At 39.5% G+C, this 25,410-nt stretch overlaps 1 protein-coding gene across 2 annotated transcripts in view; it reads left to right on the forward strand.

Moving 5' to 3' along the window:
* The window catches only part of GAB1 (GRB2 associated binding protein 1), a 100,556-nt gene that overhangs the window by 49,626 nt on the left and 25,520 nt on the right, over positions 1 to 25,410 (forward strand). For both annotated transcript variants that reach the window (XM_075708737.1, XM_075708738.1), the window contains exons 2-3: positions 8,469 to 8,763; positions 20,016 to 20,229. In XM_075708737.1, the coding sequence (XP_075564852.1) occupies positions 8,469 to 8,763; positions 20,016 to 20,229 (509 nt within the window). The remainder of the gene's footprint in view (positions 1 to 8,468; positions 8,764 to 20,015; positions 20,230 to 25,410) is intronic.

Consider the following 25,410-nt stretch of genomic DNA (forward strand, 5'->3'; position numbering starts at 1 on the left):
CAAAGAGGCTGATCTTTAGGAGGAATCTGAAAGAAGGAGATGTCATGACCTTGCTTGTTGATTTGGGGAGCCATCAGAAGTTGAAGAAAGATGAGAGATGCGGGAGAGAAGGAAAAATGAACCAAATCTGGTATCGGTGGTAGACCAAAGCGGTAAGAGGAGACTTGCAAGGAGGAGGGAGTCAGGTAAGTGCATTGACTTTCCTAAGAAGAAAAAAAACCTAAAAATAGGAAAAGAGGCTCAAAACTGCAGTAAAGCAAGACAATAAATGGAGAACTTTAAAAGAGAAGATGATGTGATCAGAATGAAAAAAGGGGGATTGTCCTGGCAGTACTATTTTAAATAGGATGGATATGGGAAAGACTAGAGAGGGAGATGATCGGAACATGCTTGTGACCAGAGAGTGAAAGACCGAATTTTGGAAGTGTTCTGAGAAACACAGGAAAGGACTGTCATGGTTTAGCCCCAGCCAGCAACTAAGCACCACGCAGCCGCTCGCTCACTCCCCCTACCCCGATGGGATGGGGGAGAGAATCAGAGGAGTAAGTGTGAGGAAAAACTCCTGGGTTGAGATAAGAACAGTTTAATAATTGAAATAAAGTAAAATAGTAATGATGATAATAACAGTATAATAATAATAATAAGAATAATAATATACAAAGCAAGTGATGCACAATGCAATTGCTCACCACCCGCCGACCGATACCCAGACAGTTCCTGAGCAGCGATCGCTGCTCCCCGGCCAACTCCCCCCAGTTTCTATACTGAGCATAACGTCATATGGTATGGAATAGCCCTTTGGGCAGTTTGGATCAACTATTCTGGCTGTGCCCCCTCCCAGTTTCTTGTGCACCTGGCAGAGCATGGGAAGCTGAAAAGTCCTTGACTAGCATAAGCAGTACTTAACACACTGGTGTTTTAGGTGTTGCTATCAACATTCTTCTCCTACTAAATCCAAACCACAGCACTATGCCAGCTACTAGGAAGAAAATTAACTCTATCCCAGCCGAAACCAGGACAGTATAGCAAACCGAAGACCATGTAGATGTGTGGGTAAGGAACCTGCAACGGGTACACTTCTTATGCCATGACAAGCATCATGCCATGACTAGTGTTATGTTTTCTTTGCTGCCAAAGCAGTGAGAGGAGACGGCAAAGCGAATATCTGTGGTAGGGAACATGTTGTTCGCAAGACTCTTAAGGAGTTAGGTCTTAGCCGCACAGGGTGGGTGGTGTGAAGTAGAACAACTAGAAGTGAAAAGGTAAGTTTGCAAGTGATGAGAAACGACAGACTATTTACAGGTACTAGAAGTGTCTAAAATGATGTAGGAAGATAGAGGGGTGATCTGGTCACTGGTCCTAGCTTGGGGACAGTGAAATGAGGGCTCAAGTCCTGGCCCTGCTGCAGATCTGCTTTATTGCTCTATATAGCTCTCTGAATTGGTTCTCCTTTGGTGAAGAGATGATGATAATTCTCTGGTGTGCAGGAGTGCGGCAGAGAGGAATTTGTGCTTGCCATTAAAAAGTTTCTGACATACTACAGAGAAGTAAGTATTTATTGAAGTGACTGGTGCTACCAGTCATAATAAGGATCAGTTTAACGTGAGTTAGGTGATACAGACCTGGCTGCACAATTGCACTGGGAATAGGCATAAGGCTTTTTTTTCTTTTTTTTTTAAAAAAAAAAAAACACAACCCCCCCCAAAAAACACCCTCCCATGCAAAATAGAAAGGACTATGAAAATTTTCAGTTAGTTTTAGATTCACAAAATAAAGCAGCAGTTAGTGCTATGTTCTGAATTGTATTTTGTATTTTGCGCCTTTTTGTACGCTTTAGTTAGCGGTGTAACGCTGGGAGACTAATTCACATGCTGAAACGTCAGTTATGAAACAGTGCTCACAGTAAATCTGTGTGGAAGTATTGTTCTGCTGTATTTTCAGTGTTTTCTTTTGTTTATTTAACAAGCTAAAGTTAGAATCGACAGCACAAGACTAGAAAATGGTGACAATAGTTTGAAAACAGGAAATTTTGGCCTTGTGTGTATTCGGAACAGATGATCAGGATGATGGCCAGGAGAGTGGAAACTTCCACTGAGACTGTTTTTTCCTTATTTTGCTTAGTGAGAAAAGATGGTGCTTCCTGGAAAACAAGTCTTAAGTATTTAAAGAAAGTCATAATGTATTCAGTATTTTCCTCGTATCACATTTGTTTATTTTTGCAGCAATCTGTTTACACTTCTTAGTATTTAATGCTCCTAAAAGTAGAATGTTTGGACTATTGTCAAATCCTAGAAGTGCAGTTTCTGCTATTTAGAATTAAGATACTAAACAAGCTTTTTTGTGCTCAATTCAGTTGTTCTGTCTTACATTTTTAAAAAAAAAAAAAAGAACAAGGGCATCATTTTTAGGGAATATGATGGCAGTTGCCAGTAGGTGTTATGACAATGATTTTCAGAAGTAGCTAGTAATTACTTATTCTTCAGTCTGGTGCTCATATGGCCTTTTTTTAAAAAAAAAAAAAAAAATTTTCTAAAAGATTTCTAGAAAATGCTTTCTGAAAAACACCCCTTAGTTTCTTTCTATGTAAAAATATACAAGTGTTAATTTCTCAGGGGAAACGCCAGCCGACATTTTGAAATTTCACCACATTGGAGTTAGTTCTGCAAGCCAGACGAGTAGCAAGTGGAAGAAGTGAAGTTCTATACTTGAAGTACTGTTACCTAATGTGACCTCTTTTGGCTACTTCCCGGCTGTCCTCCCAAATACGTGCCTTGTGGGATGAAGCTCATCAGTGACAGTTGTCACTGGTTTGTGCCTACCACAAACAGGATTTAAAAAGAAGCATAGTGTGAAGGAACACTTATTTTTATTTCCTTTGAGCTTCTAATGGGATACAAAGCACAGGTCTAATGTACAAGTCAGTGAAGCTGTGCCAGATGCGTGTTTGTCTCCTGCGATGAGCAGAACACCTGGACGCTAGAAATGTGGAGGCAAAAAGGAGAAGAAATAACTCAACTTCTGTTTGTGATCCTTCTTCCTGTTTGTCAAAGACATGTAGCAATTTCACTATTTTTAACTTCTGCACTTGAAAAAAAAAAAAAAGTAAAGGGAGAGGGATAGATTAAATAGATGGGAGCAAAAAGCACAAAGAAAATGAGATCTTGATCCCTGCAGACAAGTGAAAAGACCTCAGCACTAGGTTCAGGACTTAACCAAATGCCCAGGAGAGCATTCTGACCTTGGGCTGTCTTCCCCCCCCCCCCCCCCCCCCCCCACTTCTCTCTGGTTCATGCTCTGCATGTCTTCTACTTACTTTATAAGTTCATTTGGAGGAAGAAAATGTTTTGTTGTGTGTTTGGAAGACATCAAGTGTTCTTTTGGATCCTTCCGTGTGCCTCTGGATGAGTTGCTTCTTTCTTGCAAGTCTTAGTTGACCTCTCTGGGAAAGGCGGATGCCAAATGCTGCCCTTTCAAAGTACTCTGTGGAATGTGGAGTATGGAGATGAAAACCTAAGCACAAATGTCTGCACACTTGAGAGATGCGAAGGAAGGTCTGAGATTTGTAATTTGTTTCCTGGGTCTACTGGTCATACATGGGGGAAAGATTTATTAGCAGTATTACCAGAGTGGGATATAAGTCATACCCTCTTTGGCTTAGCCAGTGCTCAACAGTTTTGGAGTTGGTTTTGACTGGATGCTACCCAAGAGAAAAAAGGTGCTAAATGTGCTAGAAGAGGAAAATCGGCTTTAAATGACGTGGATTATGGGTAATAATACTTAGCAAACCAAAGACGGACAATTGACCAGTTTATCAGTGAGCAGAGTTACTTGACCACATGAGAGCAAATGCTGTAAAAAATTGACCAGAAAAAGTTGTCTTTGATGTAACACTTCTAAGCTTTTATTTAAACATTTTATGTCATTATTTTTGCCTCTTGAGCAACAGCTTGAGGGGATCCAAATGGAAGGTTAAACCCTTTTTAAAATATCAATGTAAATTATCCACTCTTTCCTGCCCCTTCCTCCTTCCTTTCCCTCTCCATTTACACATACATCCCCTATTTCCTACATCTTTGAACTACAGCCAGCAGCTGAATGAGGTACATCTCGAATATATATGATGGGGGGGGGGTGGGGAGAGTAACTCGTATGTGTAAAGATTAAAGGAGGTATAGCTATAACTTCTTGAACAGATATACTTCTTGTAAGGAGTTGATATTGTAAATCCTGTGTACTGCATACAGGTTTAGCTACAGTCTTTTTTTTTTTTTAAAAAAAAAACCAAAACAAAACACAAAAACAAACCCAGCACTGCTAAATGATACTTTCTGCCAATGTCTTAGCTGATTCACTTGCCTTTAAATCAGCAGTTTGCATATATGTGAGTGGTAAAACTAATCGTAGGAATTTCTTGGTTTTGCTTTGTAACCTACTCAAAATGCTGTGTGAAAAATACAGAATTCCACTATTCCTTTGATCATTTGATGCTCTGTGGGCGAGCAGCTTGTCACATTTGAGACTAACTCAAAAACAAGCAAACAAGCTTGTTTCTATAGTTATGATGGTCTCATGATACGATGGTCTCATGATACAAACAGGACAATGTTTGGCAAGAACGGTGATGTCCTATGTTAGGCCAGCTGATAGGCTTTGCAGCTCAAAGGAGAAAACAAGCTGAGAGGCACACAAGGCCTTTCTTAGTCTGAAACAAAAGCAGCAAACCTCGTTAAACCTTGTTTTGTAGTGATTTACAAAGCCTACACAGGCTTTTGGTGAACTTGATTCCCATGACGTTTGCCATACTACCCTTCTAAAAGGAACAATTTTACTTCTGAATTAGGTATTTGATCTGCATGCAGTGTTTTGTAAGTAGGTGTTAGTATATTTATAAAATATGTTTTTAAAACCCTATTTATATTAATAAAGACGCATTTTACATATATGAAAAAATCTTTCATTTAAAAACCCACCTTTTCTCTATTTGCTCAAATATCTTTCAAGAATTAAATGATATTCGTATTGGGACAAAATATTTAAATCCCATACTGGCTATTTTTTTGAATTCTCAACCTTAGTGCAGTTGACTTAGCACAGAAAACCAGTGTTTGATAATGTATGGCTGATAACATCAGTAATGTGACAGATAATTAGTACCTGTAATTTTCCCGTGACTTAACCCAGTTGCATCTTTTTTGGTGATTATGAGAAATAGTCTGTAACATGCTCTGTAAAAGAAAATGCAAAATTTTCAAACAAGATGCCCAAAGGTGTTTTAAAAAAAAAATATATATATTTGCGTAAATATGTATTTGGACATGGCATGCTCTCTTTTAGACATTTCTTTTTGGAAAGCCATTACTGAAGAAGCTCTCTTCCTTACACATATAGCACAGTATTCTGTACTTCAGTGAGGCAGTATACAGCTTTCATTACAATGACAAATACTGAAATGTTAAAAATAGATTAAGCTTTAAGAATCCCAGATATTTTCAAATAACAAAGAGTGATTTATGTGGGCTCATTTTGCACTTTGACAAAATATAGAGGCGCTTTTGTACTATGATTAGCAAGGGTGCTGATGTCAGTTCGCTTGTCTAGCTTTAAGCTTTATTCTGCTGCTAAATTGTGCTTTGTACTGTAATCCAGAGAACCTTTGTATCTGCCTTATTAGTGTGTAGTTTATGGAATTGCTTTTGTTTTTGAATATAATCTGTGCCAGTTTCAGTGAGTGTGACTCATTATATGACTGAAATAAACATTCACATATGCATTATGTGAAAACTCTTCAAAAATAGTAGCAGGTGCTGGTAGGCTAAATTCAATGTTTTTAAGTACTTTATAGTTGCTATTTTGTAGCCTGAAGGGCTGAAAGCAAATTCTGTTTAGCTGGTTGATTTTCTGAATTTTTAAGAGTCCTATTTACTCATTAATGCTTAACAGAGATTGTGAGGATTGCTAAGACTCTTTCACTCCTTAACACAGTACTAGAAATAAACTTCTAGAAGAGGCACACTTGGTTGATACAGAGTTGATTTTTCTTTTTTTTTTTTTACACAAATCTTGAGACAAAATGTATCGTGCTTCTTAATTGCTCTTGTTCCCTCTCCTGTCTCTAATCTCTTTCCTCCTGACTTAAGCTTTGAAAATTTCATCTGAATGACTGAAAGCTGAGCTTAAGATAAAGCTAGTTTCTGATGCAACAGTTTTGCAGTTTGGTTCGTAACAGTTATCTGTGATCGACCTTCTCTGGAGAGAGAGCCTACGATATTGAAGTTTCCTGTTATCCCAGCATCTAAGTTGTCACTTGATTTGGAAACAGGAAACAAAACAAACTTTGCCAGTGTTTTTGGGTCACTGTTAAACACTGCTTATCAGCTGAGCTACTGGAAGATGCTCACATTTGAAATCTAAATTGAAGGCGTTTCATCTGTTACATCTTCTATTGCTGTGGTTTACTGTTCACACAGTTAAACTTACTGCTACTGTGGAAATAGTTGATTGAGACCTTGACTTGATTCACACAGTTCAGCGTTTAGAGGCACATGCTGTATTCACAACTACAATAAATATACTTGTTTTATAATGTATAACCAGTCATCTTAAATAACCTTTAGAGGCTTGGTAGTTGGAGAATGGATCACAAGCCTTAATTAAGCTGTCTGGCATTTTTCCCTTTCTCCTGTTTTCTGTATTATCGTTTCATAATAGCGTCCTAAGCTTGATACCCAAAAAAGGCATGCCCACTTGACAATGAGGGTTTTGTGAGTCTAGTGCAAAGCTGACAGCGCTACTTTGGAGCTGGAAGATGGCAGTGCAGTTCTAGCTCTTTGTCCTTTATGTACTCCCTCCACTAGTTTGTTTGAAGGTAACAGCTACATAAAAATGAAATGTGAACACTCTTGTGCCTCAGGAAAATGGGTCTGAATCTTTTCCTAATACGTAGTAGGAAACTCTTGCTTTCAAAGCTACATCCCAGTGTGTAAAGGACATCACGTATCTTGAACTCTTCTGGGACCGTCCTCGTCGATTTAATTCCTTTCCTTGGTTAGCATGCAGCCAGGGCTGGCCAAAAGGAAAACTCACTCACCTGCTTTATTTTTTTTTTTTTTTTCTTCTTTGTTTTTTGTCCTTCCAAAGGACTTGCTGGCGACTTTGAATATCTTAAAGAAGTTTTAAATGGGGTGCCTGGGGGCATGGTGTGAGTCTGCGGTGTAATGTGCAGTGGCTTGGCTACTGCATTGATTTGCCTTGGTCGCCAACTTTGCTGAAAAGCGTAAAAACAAATGGGCAAAACAGTGATGGCTCCCCACTGTGTCCAGGCTCTACTTTCAGATTTCTAACTGTGAATGCAGTGCAGCTCTTCTGGTGGGCAATGGCAGTACGTCTAGTTTCTTCTGTAATTCTGTGGTTCTACCGTGCCCATTATCCTGGCATTTGTGCATATAAGGAAGCTTATAGCATAGAATGCTGTATTGCTGGTAGAGCTGTGGAACCAAAATGCAGCTAAGTGGGGCAATGAAGATGCTGTTGGTAATGCCACGACAGTTGTATGCAAACGTTGGTTTCTTGGTTTGAGTTAGCATCTTTGGTGAGAATTATGCCAGGTGCCGGAGGCCCACAGGAATGAAAGGCAGCTGAAGATTAGTTGGAAGATGAGGCATTTGAGTTGCGCTTTTCTCCCAGACGAGCTTCTTTCTCTCTGCAGTGGCAGGAACAAGCATGGTGTCGGGTTGTGAAATGTATTTCTTCTGTGGACATACCTTCCACAGAGACTGGTTTTTATGTGGTAAAACTGTAACGTTTCATCCTTCTCTCCATCCCCATCTCTCTAACGGTTTCCAAAATAATAATGTAGCTCTTTGTCTATAAAAAGTACTATTGTAGAAATATTATGAGGTTCTGAGTGCAGAGTTCCCCAAACATTGAGGCGAGTGTACAACGTGAGCATTGTCTGTTCACTAAATGCAGGTCGCTATCGTTGAGTATCAGTGAAAAATTCAGAGTTAAAATGCATCAGCCTGAAGCAGCAGATACCGGAAACAAGACAGTACGGAGCACTTAAAGATATATCTTTATTTTGTCTTCCCCATGCCTACGTCAGCTTTCTTCAGAAGTCTTTTGTGTGCTTTTTTTCCCTTTCCTGGTCCCCTCCCCTCTTTTTTCTTTCATCCTTTCTCATTTTGTAAACAGTGATGTAATTATATGTCCCCTTCTTAAAAACAAAGCTCAAATACAGAAGAAATAAACTTTTAAAATACAAATTCACTAATCCTCTAGTCCACTACGGTAACAATATGTAAACAGATTGCGTTAAATGTAGGTAACTGGTGTGTAATCTCTTAGAATTATAATTGACCTGTGTATTACTCGGTTCAACCCAGGTTGAAACCATACACAAAAGGTAACAGGCTTAAAGTATGATTTCTTCCTTCTAATTTTTCTCCCCTTTTTCTCTCTCCAATTTTCAGGCATGGAAGAGGAGATGGTTTGTGCTTCGCAGCGGCCGTTTAACAGGGGATCCAGATGTATTGGAATACTACAAAAATGACCATGCCAAGAAGCCTATCCGTATTATTGACTTAAATTTGTGTCAACAAGTGGATGCTGGATTAACGTTCAACAAAAAAGAGTTTGAAAACAGTTATATTTTTGATATCAACACTATAGACAGAGTTTTCTATTTGGTAGCAGACAGCGAGGAGGAGATGAATAAGTGGGTTCGATGTATCTGTGATATCTGTGGGTTCAACCCTACAGATGAGGGTAAGTTCTGTTTGGTTTTTCTGAGAAAGTGCGATGCCTACGTGTGAAGAATGTTTCAAAGATCAGATGACTATCTTTAGCTGGCATATGTTTTAAAACTTGTATGCATTGGCTATGAAACTTCCTTGTTACTCTGAAAAAAAGTATGCAGAACAGAGGGAGATATTAAGAATTTGTTACAAATTAAGTGGGCCATAGAACTTGGATGATGCTCTTCTGTTTTGCGTGATGTTAGGTCTTGAGAGTGTAGGAAAAAATCTGTAAGTAAAACCATGCAAAACAGAAGATCATCATAATCATCAAAGGAATCCCATTTGGTATAAACACGTATGCTTATGCAAGCAGGAATGAGTGCAGAATGTCAGGTTTCTAATATTACCATTTCTCCGTCTGCTTTGCAACTTGGGGAAAAAAAAAAATCCGCCCCCCACCGGCTGAAACAAACAAAAAATAACTTGGAGTTCTCCACTATCCAGCTCTAATCCTACCAAAATAGACATTGTGTGAAAGCAGCTTGTGGGAAACAGGATGGTGTGTTTAATTCCTACAAATACCTTGTGGCCATTGCTTGTCCTGAATCCATCCTTATTTATTTATTCCTTGTGGAGATTAGTGGGTTGCATGACTTGCTGTAGCTCTGTGCACAGTCCCAAGAAAAGATTAAATAGGAGCGGTAAGAGGGTTATAAATAAAGCATGCCTGACTAAAGGGGCTAGAATTAAATCCCTGGTTTTTGTAGGACGGTGGATTGAGGGAGGTGGGGGAACCAGTGCTTGCATCTCTTCTACTCCAGCCGAATCTTCAAAAATGACTGGAAAAAATTGTTGCTTTCTGAAGAGAGGTCCTTTTCTTTGTCCTTATTGCAGTTTTGAACTAAAACTTTGTCACGAAAACTTCATCTATGAATTACCACTCTAATAGCGAATTCAGAGAAGGGTACTTATTTTGACAGTCCCAGCATGTTTTTGTGACATCCTGAACATAACCAAGACCACCCACAGCACATTTCTAAGAGCGATTGCCATATGATTCAGTCTTCAGTCTGCCAGGCATCCGTTACGTATGGGAGAGAGGTAGGCAGGTGGCTGCTTTTCAGTGGGTAATACGCTAGTGCACCAGTGCAGCCGTGGGCAGGAGGCGCTCAGAAATCATTGGTTCTGGGGACAAACTAGGAATCTGGGAAGTAAGGAGGAAATGCATTTACCTGGTGGCTCTCGCGTATGTGAGATCACCAAGGAGCATGTGTCCATCGCGTGGAACAGAGAGGCAGGGTCCCCTCAAAGCCATGAAGCCTTTCCTTGCTGAGAGCTGGTGTATTGCTAATCTGTAATTTTCTGTTGATGTTGCATCTTCTGTTGAACTGAAGGTGAAACATGCTACGAATGCGGAGAGAACTGACTACACCCTCACCGGCTGTTTGGACCAAGACTGGTTTTTGCTTCAGGCAATTGTATCAGTAACTTATCCCCATTATGGTCTCCTTGCATGTTTCATCTTTGGCATTTTAGCTTTGTCTGAATTATCCCAACACCTTTACTTTATATAGCTGAGAGTTGACAGTACTGTCTGTTTTACAGGTTTAGTAACATCTTACAATGCGTTGAAGAATTAAAAAAGGAAAATGGGAAAATCAGTTACTGAGTGTCTGTTAATTGCCAAGTTCTTTTTACAAGATGAATATTCCTACTAATGGAAGAGCAAGTCATAAACATACTTAATAAAATCGGTGTTAACCTACAGTTTATTTTGACAAGTTAAAGAATAGGTGATGTTCACTGCAGACAAAAAAAAAAGCACTATTATTTTAGTATGGAACTGAACAAAGAGAGATTGTCTGGGGCATAACCAACCTTCCCTTTAGCCTATGGAAGCGGAAGATGGTTTTCTCTGAAGTTGGACAAAATGTCTCTTGCCAGACTGGTTAAGGGTCTTGTTATGAGAGGACTGTCATTGGCATTCTTTGCTCTGTCAAAGACTGGGGGCACCACTGGCCTATTGCTCTTGCTGTTGTTCGTTTGGAAGCCCAGTCCAGTTGCCTCCTTGGATTTACAAAGAAAAAAATTATGAGATGGTGGTGGTCAGTGTTATTAGAAAACAAATATGGAGTTGTTTTGGTGTTGGGAGGAATGAGGGAGAAAGAGTTAATGGTAACTATGGAGAGAGACAAAAAAAAAAAAAAAAAGATTGCTTCAGACAGGCTATGAGCTGCTCCTTCCATACTTAGTCAAGACTCAGAAATTCCTATGGTGTGAAGTTTGTATTTCCTTTTATTCCTTTTCTTAAAAATGAGTGTTCACAGTAATTGCTAACTCTTAATGCTTTGTTGTGACCTTCCAACTAGAAATTGATTTATGCACATGATATCTGTTCATTCTGGAGATCTGCGGTGTTACATTTGTATTTAGACTGAGTAGATGTTCTTTAGTTTTATGTTCTTTAGTCGTATTTGCAAGCCATTGAGTCTCCAGCTTTCTGATTTCACATAGTATAGTGTAATTGGTAATGATCACATTACAATTACATTATATGATTTTTTTTATAGGGACTTTCTTTAAAGGAAGGCTTTACAGTGATTTAGGTCTTTTAAACTTACAAGATGGAAACATGAAGGAATTTTTTTTAAATAATCTAAATAATTTTTCTACTTTTGTAAAAAGTACCCAGGAATTTCTTTGTTATTCTTCAGCTAATGCTTCTCGTTTTCAAATGGAAGCTGTAAAACGTTTGTCTCTGTAGCATCTTTCTTTTTAAAATGCGTGTGCAAAGGTGGGGGGAGCTACACATGAGCATGGGTTTTAGGTTTACCACAGGGTTTCATACTTCACTTTTAACATGCATATTTTCTCTGTAAGGTCATAATATAATAGGTCATTTAGAGGTTAAAATGTAACTATAAGCAAAACTGTGTTGCTAGTGTTTTATGCGCTTTGAACTCCAGTGAGAGATGTTCTGGGATGGAGACACTGAATGGCCATGGGAAATTACTACTCTCCTCTGCCTGGTGCTGTGGAGACCTCAGCTGAAATACTGTGGCCTGAGCTTCCAGAAGGGTGAGGATAAATGTTTAAAGAACAGTAGAAATAGACGAAATGGATTTTTAAAAGTGATCGATGAGGAGAAAAGTTGAAGGATTTGTTTTTTCCCGGGAAGAAAATGCTGAGGGAAGAGCTGACTTTCAAAGTATAAAAAGCTACGATAAGCAGGACATGGATCAGTTGTTATCTAAAGAGAGAAGTAATTTGTTTCTCTTTCAGTGAGCGATGTAATGATAAAGAAAAACCTTCTAAGGATATTTAAGCACTTGCTGTGAAAACCCTTCCCTAGAATTCAGTAGGCTTCTGTGATGAATGTTTTATATGTGATCCAGCTCCGTGTTTCTGTAATTTAGTGAATTGTGTGCTTGGCAGAGCAGGGGAAGGAGGAAATAATCTTACTATATGCAAACATACTACTTGCATGTATTCATTTGAATAAAGATAGCAATAACAAAGTAAACGAGAAGAAATAACAAAGTAAAGCAGAAGAAGAAAGAAAAGGGAAGAACAAGATGTTGAAATCTACAATTACATTTACACAAATAATTACATGTAGTAAAGAAAGTTTCTGTCATCATAAGGATGGTACTTTGAAAGAGCTACAGCTTGCTTCACACACAGTGCTTTCAAAGTTTGCAGCGTTTCTGTTCAGGTAGCTGCTATCTGGTATATGCCTCTCATGCCTTCTGCATTTTGAGCAGTAAAATTAGTTTCATATAACCATTTTTTTTTTTTATCGTGTTCTCATAATACATGCACTGCAGGTTGATCGTAGCTTGGGTGCAATATAGCAGGATGAACATAACTCCACCTTCCGATCCTGGCTCCTTGTGTTCTCTCTAATGCTGCGTGGTCAGGCACCACTGCTGCTACGCTGTGTTGGAGATCTCCATATCAGATCAGGATAGCCCTGTGCTGCCGGTAACACAAGCGTGGAACAGAAAACAGGCTCTGCCACTAAGAGCTTACTATCTGCAGTAAGAGACATAAATATAGGAGCAGAGGCATGGGAAGAAGTGAAAGCAAACAAGGTGGTTTTGACCGTTGTGACAGATAAGTGGTCTTAGTGCTTCAGCTGTTGGACTGTTGTTGAACTCTGGGATTTTTGAGAAGAAATTTTCAGGTGGTCTTTAAATAAACAGTGGACATTAGGGGTGTTTAGGGTGCCATTCCTGCATGAAGGGTCTGCCTGTAAAAAATAAAAAATTGTTCTCCTTTGACAGCTTTAATAAGTGGATGATAGAGGCTGGCACACTTGGCAAATCAAAATCACCATCTCGGTAACATCTGGTGAATATTAGAGACCTTGGTCATGAAAGGGCTCAAAAGTGAGGAGAAATAGTGTGAGCTTTTAGATGAAGGAAGGGAGGCTCTGGAGGAGCGTAGAGAGAAGCGCAGTGATAGAGTAATAAGCTTAAAAAAAAGTCTTTGCAACAAGGTTGCACCATAGAGATGATGTACTTAATGATGAGTTGAGGTTCTTCGGTATCGCTTGGATGTGATTAACTAGAAAGTAAGTCAGCTCAAAGATGACATGCCAGGAGAATGAATGACTGGTGACCTGGACTGCAGTAAAAAATCACATGAAAGGACAGTGTTAAGCATTGGGAGAGAAACTCGCCGGATAAGGATTGTGGGTCTGTTATCTTAGAAGTGCAGCAGTAGGTTTAGAGGGGATAGTGGCACAAGGGCATCTCTTTTGGTGGAGGCTTTTTTGGTTGGTTGCTTTGAGGAGGTAAATGTGGGGGATAATGATCATGAGAGGTACAAACATGACTTTTTTTAGGGTGGAGTTGCTGAGAGGAAGGTGAGGATAGACTGGAAAGAAGGCTGTCAGAGTTGCACGATTCCATCTGGCAAAATTGTGGAGGAATAATAAAAATAGAAGAAGCAGGACCAGAGAAGGACCTGAGATTTGTCATAGCAGGTTTGGTAGAGGTGGTAGCTGATGGCTAAAGAGCTGAATAAAGGGAGGCAAAGCTGAGATAATCATTGTCCATTGTTCAAAGGGGAAAGAGAAGACAGCAGAGAAGACTAAGATGTCTTCGGCTTCAGATGGTGTGGTTAAAGAATGGGTGGCTAAGTGAGGTGATAACGAATAGAACACAAAATCTGCATCTGTAGGTCCTCCCTTACAAGTATGTGAGGAATAAATACATATATTAAAAAGATACAATTTACTATCAGGAGTGCGGTCAGAATCTTAATCTTGAGTGTTTGGGGTTATTATCTTAAGCTGCCAGCTGCATGTGACAAAAATTCATACGGAAGGTGATTCTACTCTTTCTTGAGGAAAAATAAACTGAATCTAATATGCCTAGGTAATTAACTTAATTTTCCCTGGTTCCTGCTGGACACTTTTTGTGGCACTAACGTCACCTGATGAGTTGCTAGAAGGGGGTTGCAAGAGGGTGAGGTGGAAAACTGTTCCTCAGATTGCTAGCTCTCAGGTTGTGAGGCGCTGTGAGGCAGTTACCGTGGAGCGCTGAAAACCTCACTGAAGCCCAGGGGTGCCTCCGGTTCCAGACGGCGTGCTGCAGCCCCAGTGGGTAAGCTCACCATGTGGCTAGAGCAGCCTGCTCTGCCGAGGGGAGCTCTGGGCCGTTTTAGTGAAGAAAAAACCCCAAAGGTTTTCATGTGGTGGGCTGCACTGTTTCTCTTCACGAGCACCTACAGAAGTTAGTCTGTAACAAGACTCCTTGATTATTTTTCCTGCGTCACCCAGCCTGTGCGCCATCTGAAGATGGAGAGAATGGGCTACAGATGTTTCTTCCCCCACCCCGCCCCTTTTGAATGAACAGTCTTCAAAAGAAAATTGCAGGTGGAGAGGGGGAAGAAATTCTGAGTGGAAATGCTTTTGGTATTTTCAAATTTGAAATGGGTAACCAAAAGTGCAGCCTAAACTTACATATGAACTGCAGATAGTAAGTACTAAATTTTAGATACGAGCTCTGAAAGTTGGAAACTTCAGCGTGTGATAGGAACTTAGAATCAGAATCGTTTAGGTTGGAAAAGACCTTTAAGATCATCAAGTCCAGCTGTTAACCTAACACTGCCAAGTCCACCACTAAACCATGTCCGTAAGCACCACATCAATATGTCTTTTAAAATGACGTGGAACAGTCAGTCATGTTTCTGGTTTGGATGCAGGAGGCAGGGTTGTCCTGAGCATAATATACAATGAGCAACTGCCGAATTCTTCATTATTGTTCTTTGAACAGGATGTCATGTTTATCTTCAGAAAAAGAGAGATACTTTGAGATTATATTAAACTAAGAAAACCAACTTACAAAATGAACTATTTATTAAAGTATTTAAAAGGATTTTCTCTGGGTATAGCAGAAAGGTTCAGAATTGAGGCTCACTGCATGGATTTCATATTGTTTGTAAGCTGATCACTTATGCTGAAAACCAAACGCAGACTAACATGTCCATGCATCTTCTGGGTTGGATCTGGCTCACCTCTATTGAGTTAAGTGTGCAACCAGAGCAATTGCTTGTTTGGCTGTGCCTGTCAGCATACACATGCTTGCGCTGTGTGTGTGCACATGCACACATGTGGCCCTTTGATTCCAGGATCTTCCAGTAGAAGCTGACACTAGAGAAAACTCCATCAGGGTATTTCAGGATGCATCTTGCTACATTAAGCAGCACAGATAATGACTTAACAGACTTAATCCTTAAAAGGAGGTTGGTTTGGTGTGGGGTTTTTTTGTTTGTTTGTTTTTAAATTAAAGTGGGGTTTTTTTATTATTATGGCTCCCACTGCTGTATCTAAATTTTTGTTCAAGGTTATTACTCTAGTATTTTGTTGGTCATTGGTTGGTCTAATGATAACATCTGCATCATAGTAAACGGATTGAATGAAACATCCCAGAAGAATAGTAGAATCATGTGACTGCATATCTGTTGCTGATTCACTGTTAGAATGGGAAAACCCCATTTCTATTTTAGTCTTTCTACCTACGATCTGCAAACAATACATTTTCTTACTTTGATTGCAATTTTGACATTTAAAGAAATGCTTGCTGTAATGAGGCTTCTGTATTTTGTTCAGTATGAGAACATTTCGAGTATTTACATAATTAGAATATTAAGAGACTATATATCATAATGTAGAAAACAAATTTTGCTCTCATTAAAAAAAAAAAAACCCAAAACAAAGCACAAGACCAACCCTAAATGCAAACTCCCACACTCAAATCTTCTAGATTGTTCATTAGGCACAGATATAGGAACATGGGGAATAAAGAAGCTTTATATAGTTAAGAAGGAAAAGAGAGGAGCCTTTTATTATTCTTGTTCAGAAGATGCTCTTTTTACCTCATTAATGTTATGATTGTTTTATTACTGAGGCAAATACAAAAAATGGTTATGAGGAAGAAAATAAAAATTCTAACGAAGATGATGCCTGTAACTGCTCTTAGCAAACCAACTGAGAAAAGATAAAACTCTTGCCCTGTTTTGACAAAGCTGCTTGTTCTAGCTGTACTGAATGCAGGAATTATAAAAACAAAATAGGATTCTTGTTACCCTCATTTGCATGTTAAATATTCTGGATGTTTTTCCAGCTCCCAGTTATTTCAAAGCAGTCAGAGTGTCTGAGCTCTGGGAACAAACCAAATGACTTACAGCACTCTTTGGTGTGCAGATGACCCCTTCCCTAAAAATCTGCTCGTCCAAAGTGGACCAAGTTGATGATTGTACTCTTTGAAATCGTAATAGGCTGCTGGGAGAAAATTCCCTTCATATCAGCTTCTGAAGTACGTGGCTAAAGAGGATATTTGAGAGGGTACAGATAGGCAAACAGCATTTATTTGCTCAGTGATGAAAGTCATTAACATTACTGTTTTCTTCGTAGTCAAATTTGAAATAGCTTGAATGCATAAAGCAAATAAGAAGTAGCCCAACAGCGAAGTGCTTTAGACTAAGTTCAGTTGCTCTTTAAATCAGGCATTAGCCTACGCTATTTAACACATACAAAATGCCTGTATGAGGATGAATTTCAGATCAGAAAGTTGGTATTTTAATAGTTTAGTGCTCTATCCACTGAAGAAAAAAAAAAAATCCCAATCAAACCGCACAAAAAACCCCTACAACAGATCTGTAGGAGGACTTGGGCTTTTGTCAAGTGGTATCTGTGTCAAAATAAATGAGGCAGCTCATCACAAGGGAAGTATCCCTAACGATCCATTAACTTTAATGGGCTCCAGATCGTTGCTCAGAGAAGAGTTCATGAGCCTTCTGGACAGTTGGACAGTGTCACCTTTAATACTCAGTAACAATCAAAAGGCAAATGGTTAGGATAGGAACAGAATGAATTATTGTTGTATCTTGGTAAATCAAGAAGTGTGTCCCAGACCTTTTTTGTGCACTTTATGCAATAGTTAGTTTCCCTTCTTGGGAAGGAATTAGTAGAGCTAGGAAGGGTGAGGGTGAAGGGAAAACAGATCTGCAATGAAATGGCTTCTGTATCAAGAAAAATTAAGCAGCACCGACTCAGTAAAGGTGTGACAAAATTGTGTAAAGTTGGAAATGGGGATTATGAACAGGAGGCAATTGTTCACTGTTTCTCTGAAGATGCGAGCTGAAGGATATCAAGTGAAACTATCAGGCAGCAGGTTTAAAATCAAAGGAAGTGGTTTTCATGCCACACATAATAAGGTGTGGAGCTCACTGCCGCAGGATGGTAGTAGAGGTCAAAAATAAGAATGTACTCAAAAGGGGCAGGACAAATTCAGAGAAAAGTTTGTCAGAGGCTGGCCAGTGTAGACTGTTGATGCAGCCTCTGCACTGGGGTGCCCGAAAGCTGTAGAGCCCCAGAAGCTGGGGGCAGTATGGAGGGCTTGCCTTGCTGCTTGCGCTCAGTCTGTTTGCAACACTGGAGATGGCATCGTGGGCTTCAGACACTACAGATCTGAGCCAGTATATCTAGCTTAATGGTCTTCACCACCTTGCCTCCTTTCACCAATTACAAGTTATAGCCAGCCTTTAACTTCTTTTTCTTTCTCTTATGCACACACTTTTTTCTTACTCCACCAGGAAATTAACTCTTTCTTTCTCCAAACTTGGTGGATACACTGCTCCTCTTTCAAGCTTCTTGATTTTTATTTTTCCCTGGAAAGTTACCCTTGAGTCTTATTACTCTTTCTGGGAATGCTAGTGCATCATTTGTTTAAATGCATCAGCCTTACATAGGTATGCATCTTACTATATACCTGTTGAGCTCTCCTGACTGCCTGTGGTCTAATTGACACACCCATCTTCCCTGGAAGCTGCAGGGATGTCTGTTTGATTTCTTTTTTCCCCTTGTGTGAACTTGGCACCAAGCAGATCTAATGATGCGAAGGTCGTGTGTAGTCAGGAACAAGGAACGGGAGCAGGGATTGTGGTACACCAAAGCCCTTGAGGATCTTGTCTGTAAGTGTGGCCAGAGAATGATAGTGTATCTGGCAGGAAACCTTTCTTCTCCACTCGTGCATAAATTTACTTGCATTTCTCAGTTCTGGAGTGGGCAGGACAGAGAGCTACTTGTCCTTTCTCCCACTATGTCTTTCCAGGAGCAAGAAATACATGCCTGGTAGGTCCATTCAGGCACCTCTCTGTTCCTGCTATTGAACCCCAGCATTAGGGGAATGAAGAAATATCAGTAGGTGCCTCAAGTAGGCTACTTCAAACTCTTGAAATTCCTAAATAATAGCAAATTGTTCAGAATTTAATATTTTAGCATGTAGTAAAGAAACCATTTTATTTTTGTGTGTGAGATCACTGGGTGCAGTCTGGTTTTGCCTTTGTTCTGCTATCTAGTTTGATGGATAGGTCAGGCACAACCTTTTATAAAAACTATTTTTTTTTTTTTCTTAGGTTATCCTACCTTTTCAGGTAGGTTGAGTTGAGGAATTTTCATACATCTAGACTTCTTCCACCCACATGGGTGTGGTGGGATTTAATTTCTGAGCCTGTGTAAGTGCCATAGGAGTTCAAAGCAAGTACTGCTGTTCCTATTTCCACGTCTAAATCGCTTGTACCTAGTGTACACAGACCTGGAAGCAGGAGGGCTGTGTTCTGGTCTGCTCCTCTTGGGTTCTTCCCAGGATAGTGCTGGGAAGCAGAAGCTGGATGAAGTTACTTTGTAGTGCATAGCTGGCCTGTAAGTCTAACAGGAGCTGTCTGCATTGGATAATAATAACGTTCATTGAAACAATGCTAATAATCAGCGTCCATTCTTGGGATGCGCAAATTGGAATGTACAATGAGTTGCAAGTACAAGGCAGCCCTGATAATTGAGGAACAATTTGCTTAATTATGTTGTTCTTGGTCAATGTATCATTAAAACAATGAAAAAGTTAAATGATTGTTTAGTATTTGGCAGTGTCAATATTTTCCAGTCTCCCAGATGATTTAATAGTCAGGATACATGTATTTGGAAGGAAAAAAGAAGTCACTCTAGAATATACATGAATAGGAAGTGGATAAGAATTATAAAGACAAGGTTATTTAAAAAAAAACAACAACCCACTACATCCCCCCCCCCCCCCCCCCCCCCCCAAAAAAAAACCCCAAACCAAACAACAAGAAGAAACCACAACTCCTTGATTTATTGCACTAAAATAAAAAGTTGGGGTATGTAATGAGGGGGCTTAGTGGAATATGGTACCTATGGTACCTCTGCATTATTTTTATAGTTATAAGGGATCTTCCATTGCAAAACCAGCATTTTTCCTGTTGCTTTTCAGATATTGAGAAAGGCCAGTTCTTGACTGGTGACTAATCTCAAATGCTGAAGTGACCTTGGTCAAAAAGGGATGAATACTGACTCAGGTTACCATATTCAAGTAATAACCTATGGGCCTTTGTCTGCTCTTGATTAAAACAACAGATTTGTGTTATTAGCTGTCTTACTGCAGCCGTCAGCATCTTTGTTCTTACTGTGACCACAAAACAGGTTAAATAAGTCATTAAATAAGGCATAACCTCTGTTTCCAAGGCATACTTATGAACTTGGTTACAGTTTGAAAAAATATAAAGAGATTATAAAGATTTATATATAAATGCTCTGAAACAAATGTTAATATCCAGATGTTCTTATGTCCACTGATTTTACAATTTTGAATTAAAAACCCTGACTTTTCTCATCTTCTGTTAATAATTTTTTTTTATAGTATTGTAAGACTATATCTTCATTGTAAAAAGAATGCTTTGCTTCTATGTTTGCAGATGCTGTGAAGCCACCAGTCAGTTCTTTACAACCATCTGCTGAGTTACCCTTGCCCATCAACACTTCACCGCCTTCCATGCAAGCAGAATCTTCCCTACCTCCTCCTTATCAGCTTATTAACATCCCCCCACTGGAGTCTTCCTCTGGTCAAGAAGATCCTCAAGACTACCTACTGCTAATAAACTGTCAAAGTAAAAAACCTGAACCTATGAGGTAAGTGACAGTTTTTTCTTAATAGCACTTATTTGTGTTACTTTGTGCTAAAAGCACTTTTTTAACTGCCGAGTCTTTGAACATTTGGATGCACATAATCTGCGGGGGGAACTTGCTTGTAACTTCTGCTTCTTTTTTTTCTATGCTTGAACTTTTTGCAGCAATAGTAAGCTGTTTGATCAGTGCTAGACCCATATTGCATTCTTCAAAAGTGTGGACAGAAATTGCCAATATGAAGTATCAGATAAATGCAGTTATAGCTTGGAGTGGTGCATGGCACAGAACAGAGAAGTACCCTTTCTTTAGCCACAACCTGGTGTGTTTAGTCCAGTCTAGGACTAGAAAAAGCTGGAGAAAGCCTTTCTCCCTTCTGGTATTTGGTGCCCCAGTTTTGCCAGTTAAAGGTTTCATGGAAGAGATTCAGTAAAACATGCTGATATTTATTATCACCTGCCAGGTTACCACATCATTGAATATAGCAACCCTCGAATGGTATTTGTTGACTCTTAGGTGGTTCAGACTCTCAAGCAAGAGTAAAAGATAATTATTTTATGATAACTAGGAATGCAGGAGACTTAAACCACTCAATTTCTGTATCCTGAATTTTAACTTTTTCCAAATAACAGATATTTAAAAACAAGCTCAAATAAGCCTTATTTCTTACTGAGTAAAGAGTACCCACACAGTCAGTTCTCCAGAGAAGTGTGTAATAGGAAATTTTAAGGAAAGAATTGAGAACTTCTACTGAATTAAATGTATATTTATTTCTCCAACTGCTACTTCTAACTTAAATAGATGTACAGCACCTCCTGCGTAGGAGGATATGATATTTGTAGTATTTACCTGGGAAATATCGTTACGGTTTTTCAGAATGGATCATGGTGGCCATCCCTGGAGCAGGCTGCCCAGGGACTTAATGGAATCTCTGTCCTCTGAGAATTAAAAAAAAGCCAACCATAAACGAACTTGACTGGACAAGCTCCTAAGGAGCCTCACCTGACTCTGAAGTTAGTTTTGTTTAGAGGTATTGGAAGAGCTGCACCAGATAATTTCCAGAGGTCCCTTCCAACCTTGAGTATTCTGTGGGAGAACCTTATAAATCTTTCTGGCAAGCTGCTTTTCTGCAGTAACTTAAAATAAAATCTGCTGGGGTATTTCCAGAAAAATAAACAAAACGTCATATTCTTTTTGTGATTGCAGACAAGTACATGGAGCGCTGAGGAAAGCTTCCTTTGAAAGTGTTTTCATGAGTATTTCACATGCTCCCTTAGGGCCATACCTTTTAGTGGTGGTGCCTTCTTCATCAACACCTTGATGCTCTGCCAGTTTTACCTGTGCCATGTGCTCTCTGCTCCCTTGGCATTTTTGTCTTGCTCTGTTGTGCCTGAGGAGTTTCCTGCTCCGTTTACTGATGATTACATGGTAGAAAAGTATCCACCCTTTATAATCTTTCTTATAAAACGGAGGAATGAGCCTCCAGTTCCCCCAGTGTATGGAATGTGCAGGCTACAGGCAGCACGGCGTGCCCCAAAGCCTCCTGCAAGAAAAGGGGAAACCCAGTGTCTGCTTTCTCAGTGTTAAAGGTTTCAAGGTTTAGTGCTGTTTAGAAGCTGATGGTGCCCAAGAGGTATGTCACCATTCCTGCCAAAAGCTATCAAAAAGTTTGGTATTGTTTCCAGAGTAGCTTGGCAGAGAAATCTTGACTTTTCAGTTCAGTGCCCTGGCTCATCGGAAATGTGTCTTGAGTGCCCATTTGCTTCTGCGAGGGATGGGCACAGAGTGGATTTCTAACACCACCACATGAAGTGTGTTTTAGGAATGATCACGGTTGGGATGTGTAATTGACTTTCTGACCTGACTTCTGCAGTTGTGTGATGTGTGGGTGAAGTGAAGGGAGTAAAGTCTGAGGAGAGTATACAAGGGGGCACAAAACATGGCAAGATATAGAGTCCATGAATAGCCTGCAAACTTTCTTGAGGAAGAGACTGGTGACACAGAAGAGAAGGTATTTTGGTGTTGGGGAAGGCAGAAGGTTCAATGGAGATAAAATGCCAAGGGAACTGAGAAAGAACTGAACAAAGTCTTTGGGAGTGTAGAGATTGTTTAAATAAGTGATGTTTTTTATAGGAATATTTGAAGACGGCAAAACATTGGCATTGTGATTACTTGGAAATTATATGGGCTTAGTGTATTATAGTTAACGAAATTCACTAAATAGCTATGTCCTTTTATTAAGAAGGCTGTAATCATGAAAATTCAGAATAATAGTTATGCTGGAGTTTCAGTTCCACCTGAAAGGACTGCTTATGTTGCATGTCTCGTACAAATGTGTTCTGCTGTATTTGGACCGAGGTAGAGCATATAGACCTTTTCCTATGGAATGAGAGCTTTGTGTATCTGCATAGCATGTTACTAAGATGATCAGTTAGAGGGCACTCTGTGCACTACCCCAATCCACAACCTTACAGGTTGTCCTGGTTTTGGCTGGGATAGAGTTAATTTTCTTCCTAGTAGCTGGCATAGTGCTGTGGTTTGGATTTAGTAGGAGAAGAATGCTGATAACACACCGATGTTTTAGTTGTTGCTAAGTACTGCTTATGCTAGTCAAGGACTTTTCAGCTTCCCATGCTCTGCCAGGTGCACAAGCAACTGGGAGGGGGCACAGCCAGAATAGTTGACCCAAACTGCCCAAAGGGCTATTCCATACCATATGGCGTCATGCTCAGCGTAGAAACTGGGGGGTGTTGGCCAGGGAGCAGCGATCGCTGCTCGGGGACTGTCTGGGTATCGGTCAGCAGCTGGTGAGCAATTGCATTGTGCAGCACTTGCTTTGTGTATTATTATTACTTTTTTCCCCTTCCTTTTCTGCCCTATTAAACTGTCTTTATCTCAATCCATTAATTTTACTTTTTTTTTTTTTTTCCTGATTCTCTCCCCTATCCCACTGGGGAGGTGGGGAGTGAGCAAACAGCTGTTTAGCTGCCTACTGGGTTAAACCACAACACAGGTGAAGAAAAAAATTAAACAAGTTATTAATTTCCAGACTTGGAACAATTTACTTGTGTATTTCATACAAACTTTTTTCCTTAGTGTAAAGTGTAAAGCTTAGTAGATGCAATTAAATGGTAATGTTAGGTGACTTGGTAACGTTCGGTTAATGGTTGGACTGGATGATCTTAAAGGTCTTTTCCAACCTAAATGATTCTATGATTCTATAAATAGGCAGGTATTGTTACTTGAATGGTTTATTTCTATGATGTTTTCCCTTTAGATTTTAAAGTTGCCGATATGGAGAGGGAATGTTTTCTGTTCTAATTTTGCATGTTACTTTATGGATTACCTGGGAACCGCTGAACTTTATTTCAAGGCTTTGGGGTTCTTTTCCGGGTGAGGTGGGTAACTGTGAAACACAGAGGAAGTATCTGAGCTGTCTCTTTGAAATTTTTAAGAATTGTGGTGTTTCAGAACTAACAAATAATTTTGAAATGCTTCATTACAGTGTCATGCAATGCACTACGTACTCTTGTGAGAATATCTTGGATGCAGCACTTGTAGCTGTAATAATCGTGCTATATTTTGTCAAAAATAGTTTTATGCTCTGATCACTGTTGACTTGAGAAAGCAACTGTAGCATTAAGTGAGATTTTAAGGTTCATATTTGAATCCCAACTAAAAAAATGCAGCCAAAGACTGTTTCGAAAACCCTTATTGTTCTGGCTCATTCGAGAGGTATATTGAAATACTAAACGTTGTCTTCCTCATCTTTCCTATGTTTATGAACCAGCCAGGGGTCACCCTTTCTCTTGGAAGAAGGGCAGGAATACCTGCTATTAGAAGATTTTGAAAGTAAAAAGATTCCACTGCAGTGAGTGAACAGTAGCCATTCTTGGAACGCGTGTGAAAAATTAATCACGGAGCTGTTAACTTGCTTGAAAATACTGTTTGTTTGAGATGCATCTTGCATGGTGTTCTGTGAGTTTTAACAGAAAAACTGTGTAACTTCGGCTTCAGTTTTCTGGAAATAGAGCTGGTTTATTATTTATTTATTTACCTATCCACATTTTTACTATGCTTGCTGTTGCTGTCCCAGATTGCTAGCACACAAGAGCAGTTTGCTGCCACTTTGTTCATAGTATTCTGTTTAATCGGTCATACCGATACCTGCAGATGGGAAAAGAATCAGCTCGAAAGGATGAGTGATCAAGCCAGACTGAATACAGAATATTCAAAAATGGGATGATTATCCCTCGGAGTAAAACACTTTCAAAACTTTTATCCTGGGTCTCTGTCAACAAGTAGTTTTTAGTACATGGAGGCAGGCTTTTTATTGGGCTCCCCCTGCCTCAATACCCTGTCTCTTCTCTGTGCATCTTAATGTCCAGTCCTTGTAGATCGGCAGGCTGTATGGTTATCTCTTCTTGATATGTGGAAAGAGGTGTCCAGCCTTAGCACTGAGTAAGGAATAGGTTGGCCACTTAGCGTAATTTGCAGGTATGTGATGCCCACATGTGATAACGCTGAATTCATGTCACAGTCATCCTGTGCTTATAGAGTGAGGAGTTTTCATTGTGTTGTATCCAACTTTGCCATTATTTTAAAGTGAGGTGTAAAAAAAAAATTAATACCTTAATATTGGAATATTTAAGCCAATTGATTTTTTTTGTTGAGCTGTTCTGAAGTCCATGGGAATAATTAAAATTTTCAAGTAACTTTCTTTAGTGCAGAAGCATCAAGCACCCTGCATCTAAAATCCTTTAAAAAAAAAAAAAAAAGCAGGAGTAAAGTCTGTCCCTGAACTCTAGTCCTAACCTAAATTTTCTTGAGGTAACATGAATCAACTATGCACTGTAGTTTTTCAAAATTGCACGTGGCGTTCTTATCACGATCAGTGCTTAATACTGACTTTTGAAAACTAGTTAAACTTCAGAGGCTGAATTCCCTCTCTATATTTTGGCATAAACTGCTTTCAGTTAGCCCATGTTTCAGACTGTCTTCAAACTTTCGGTCTTGCAAAATCGGATTGGTTACAACCCATTCATATTTTGAGAACTATTTCAATTGACTAAGAAGTTGATACCTAAAGATCACTTTTAAAAACGTGAAATAAATCAGAAATGCCCTCTTATAATGAGAAATGTAAGTTGTTGCCATCAGCTAAGCAAATGACAGGCCTGGCTGCCT

The sequence above is a fragment of the Pelecanus crispus genome, chromosome 4, assembly GCF_030463565.1.
Source record: "Pelecanus crispus isolate bPelCri1 chromosome 4, bPelCri1.pri, whole genome shotgun sequence".
In the NCBI taxonomy this organism is placed as follows: Eukaryota; Metazoa; Chordata; class Aves; order Pelecaniformes; family Pelecanidae; genus Pelecanus; species Pelecanus crispus.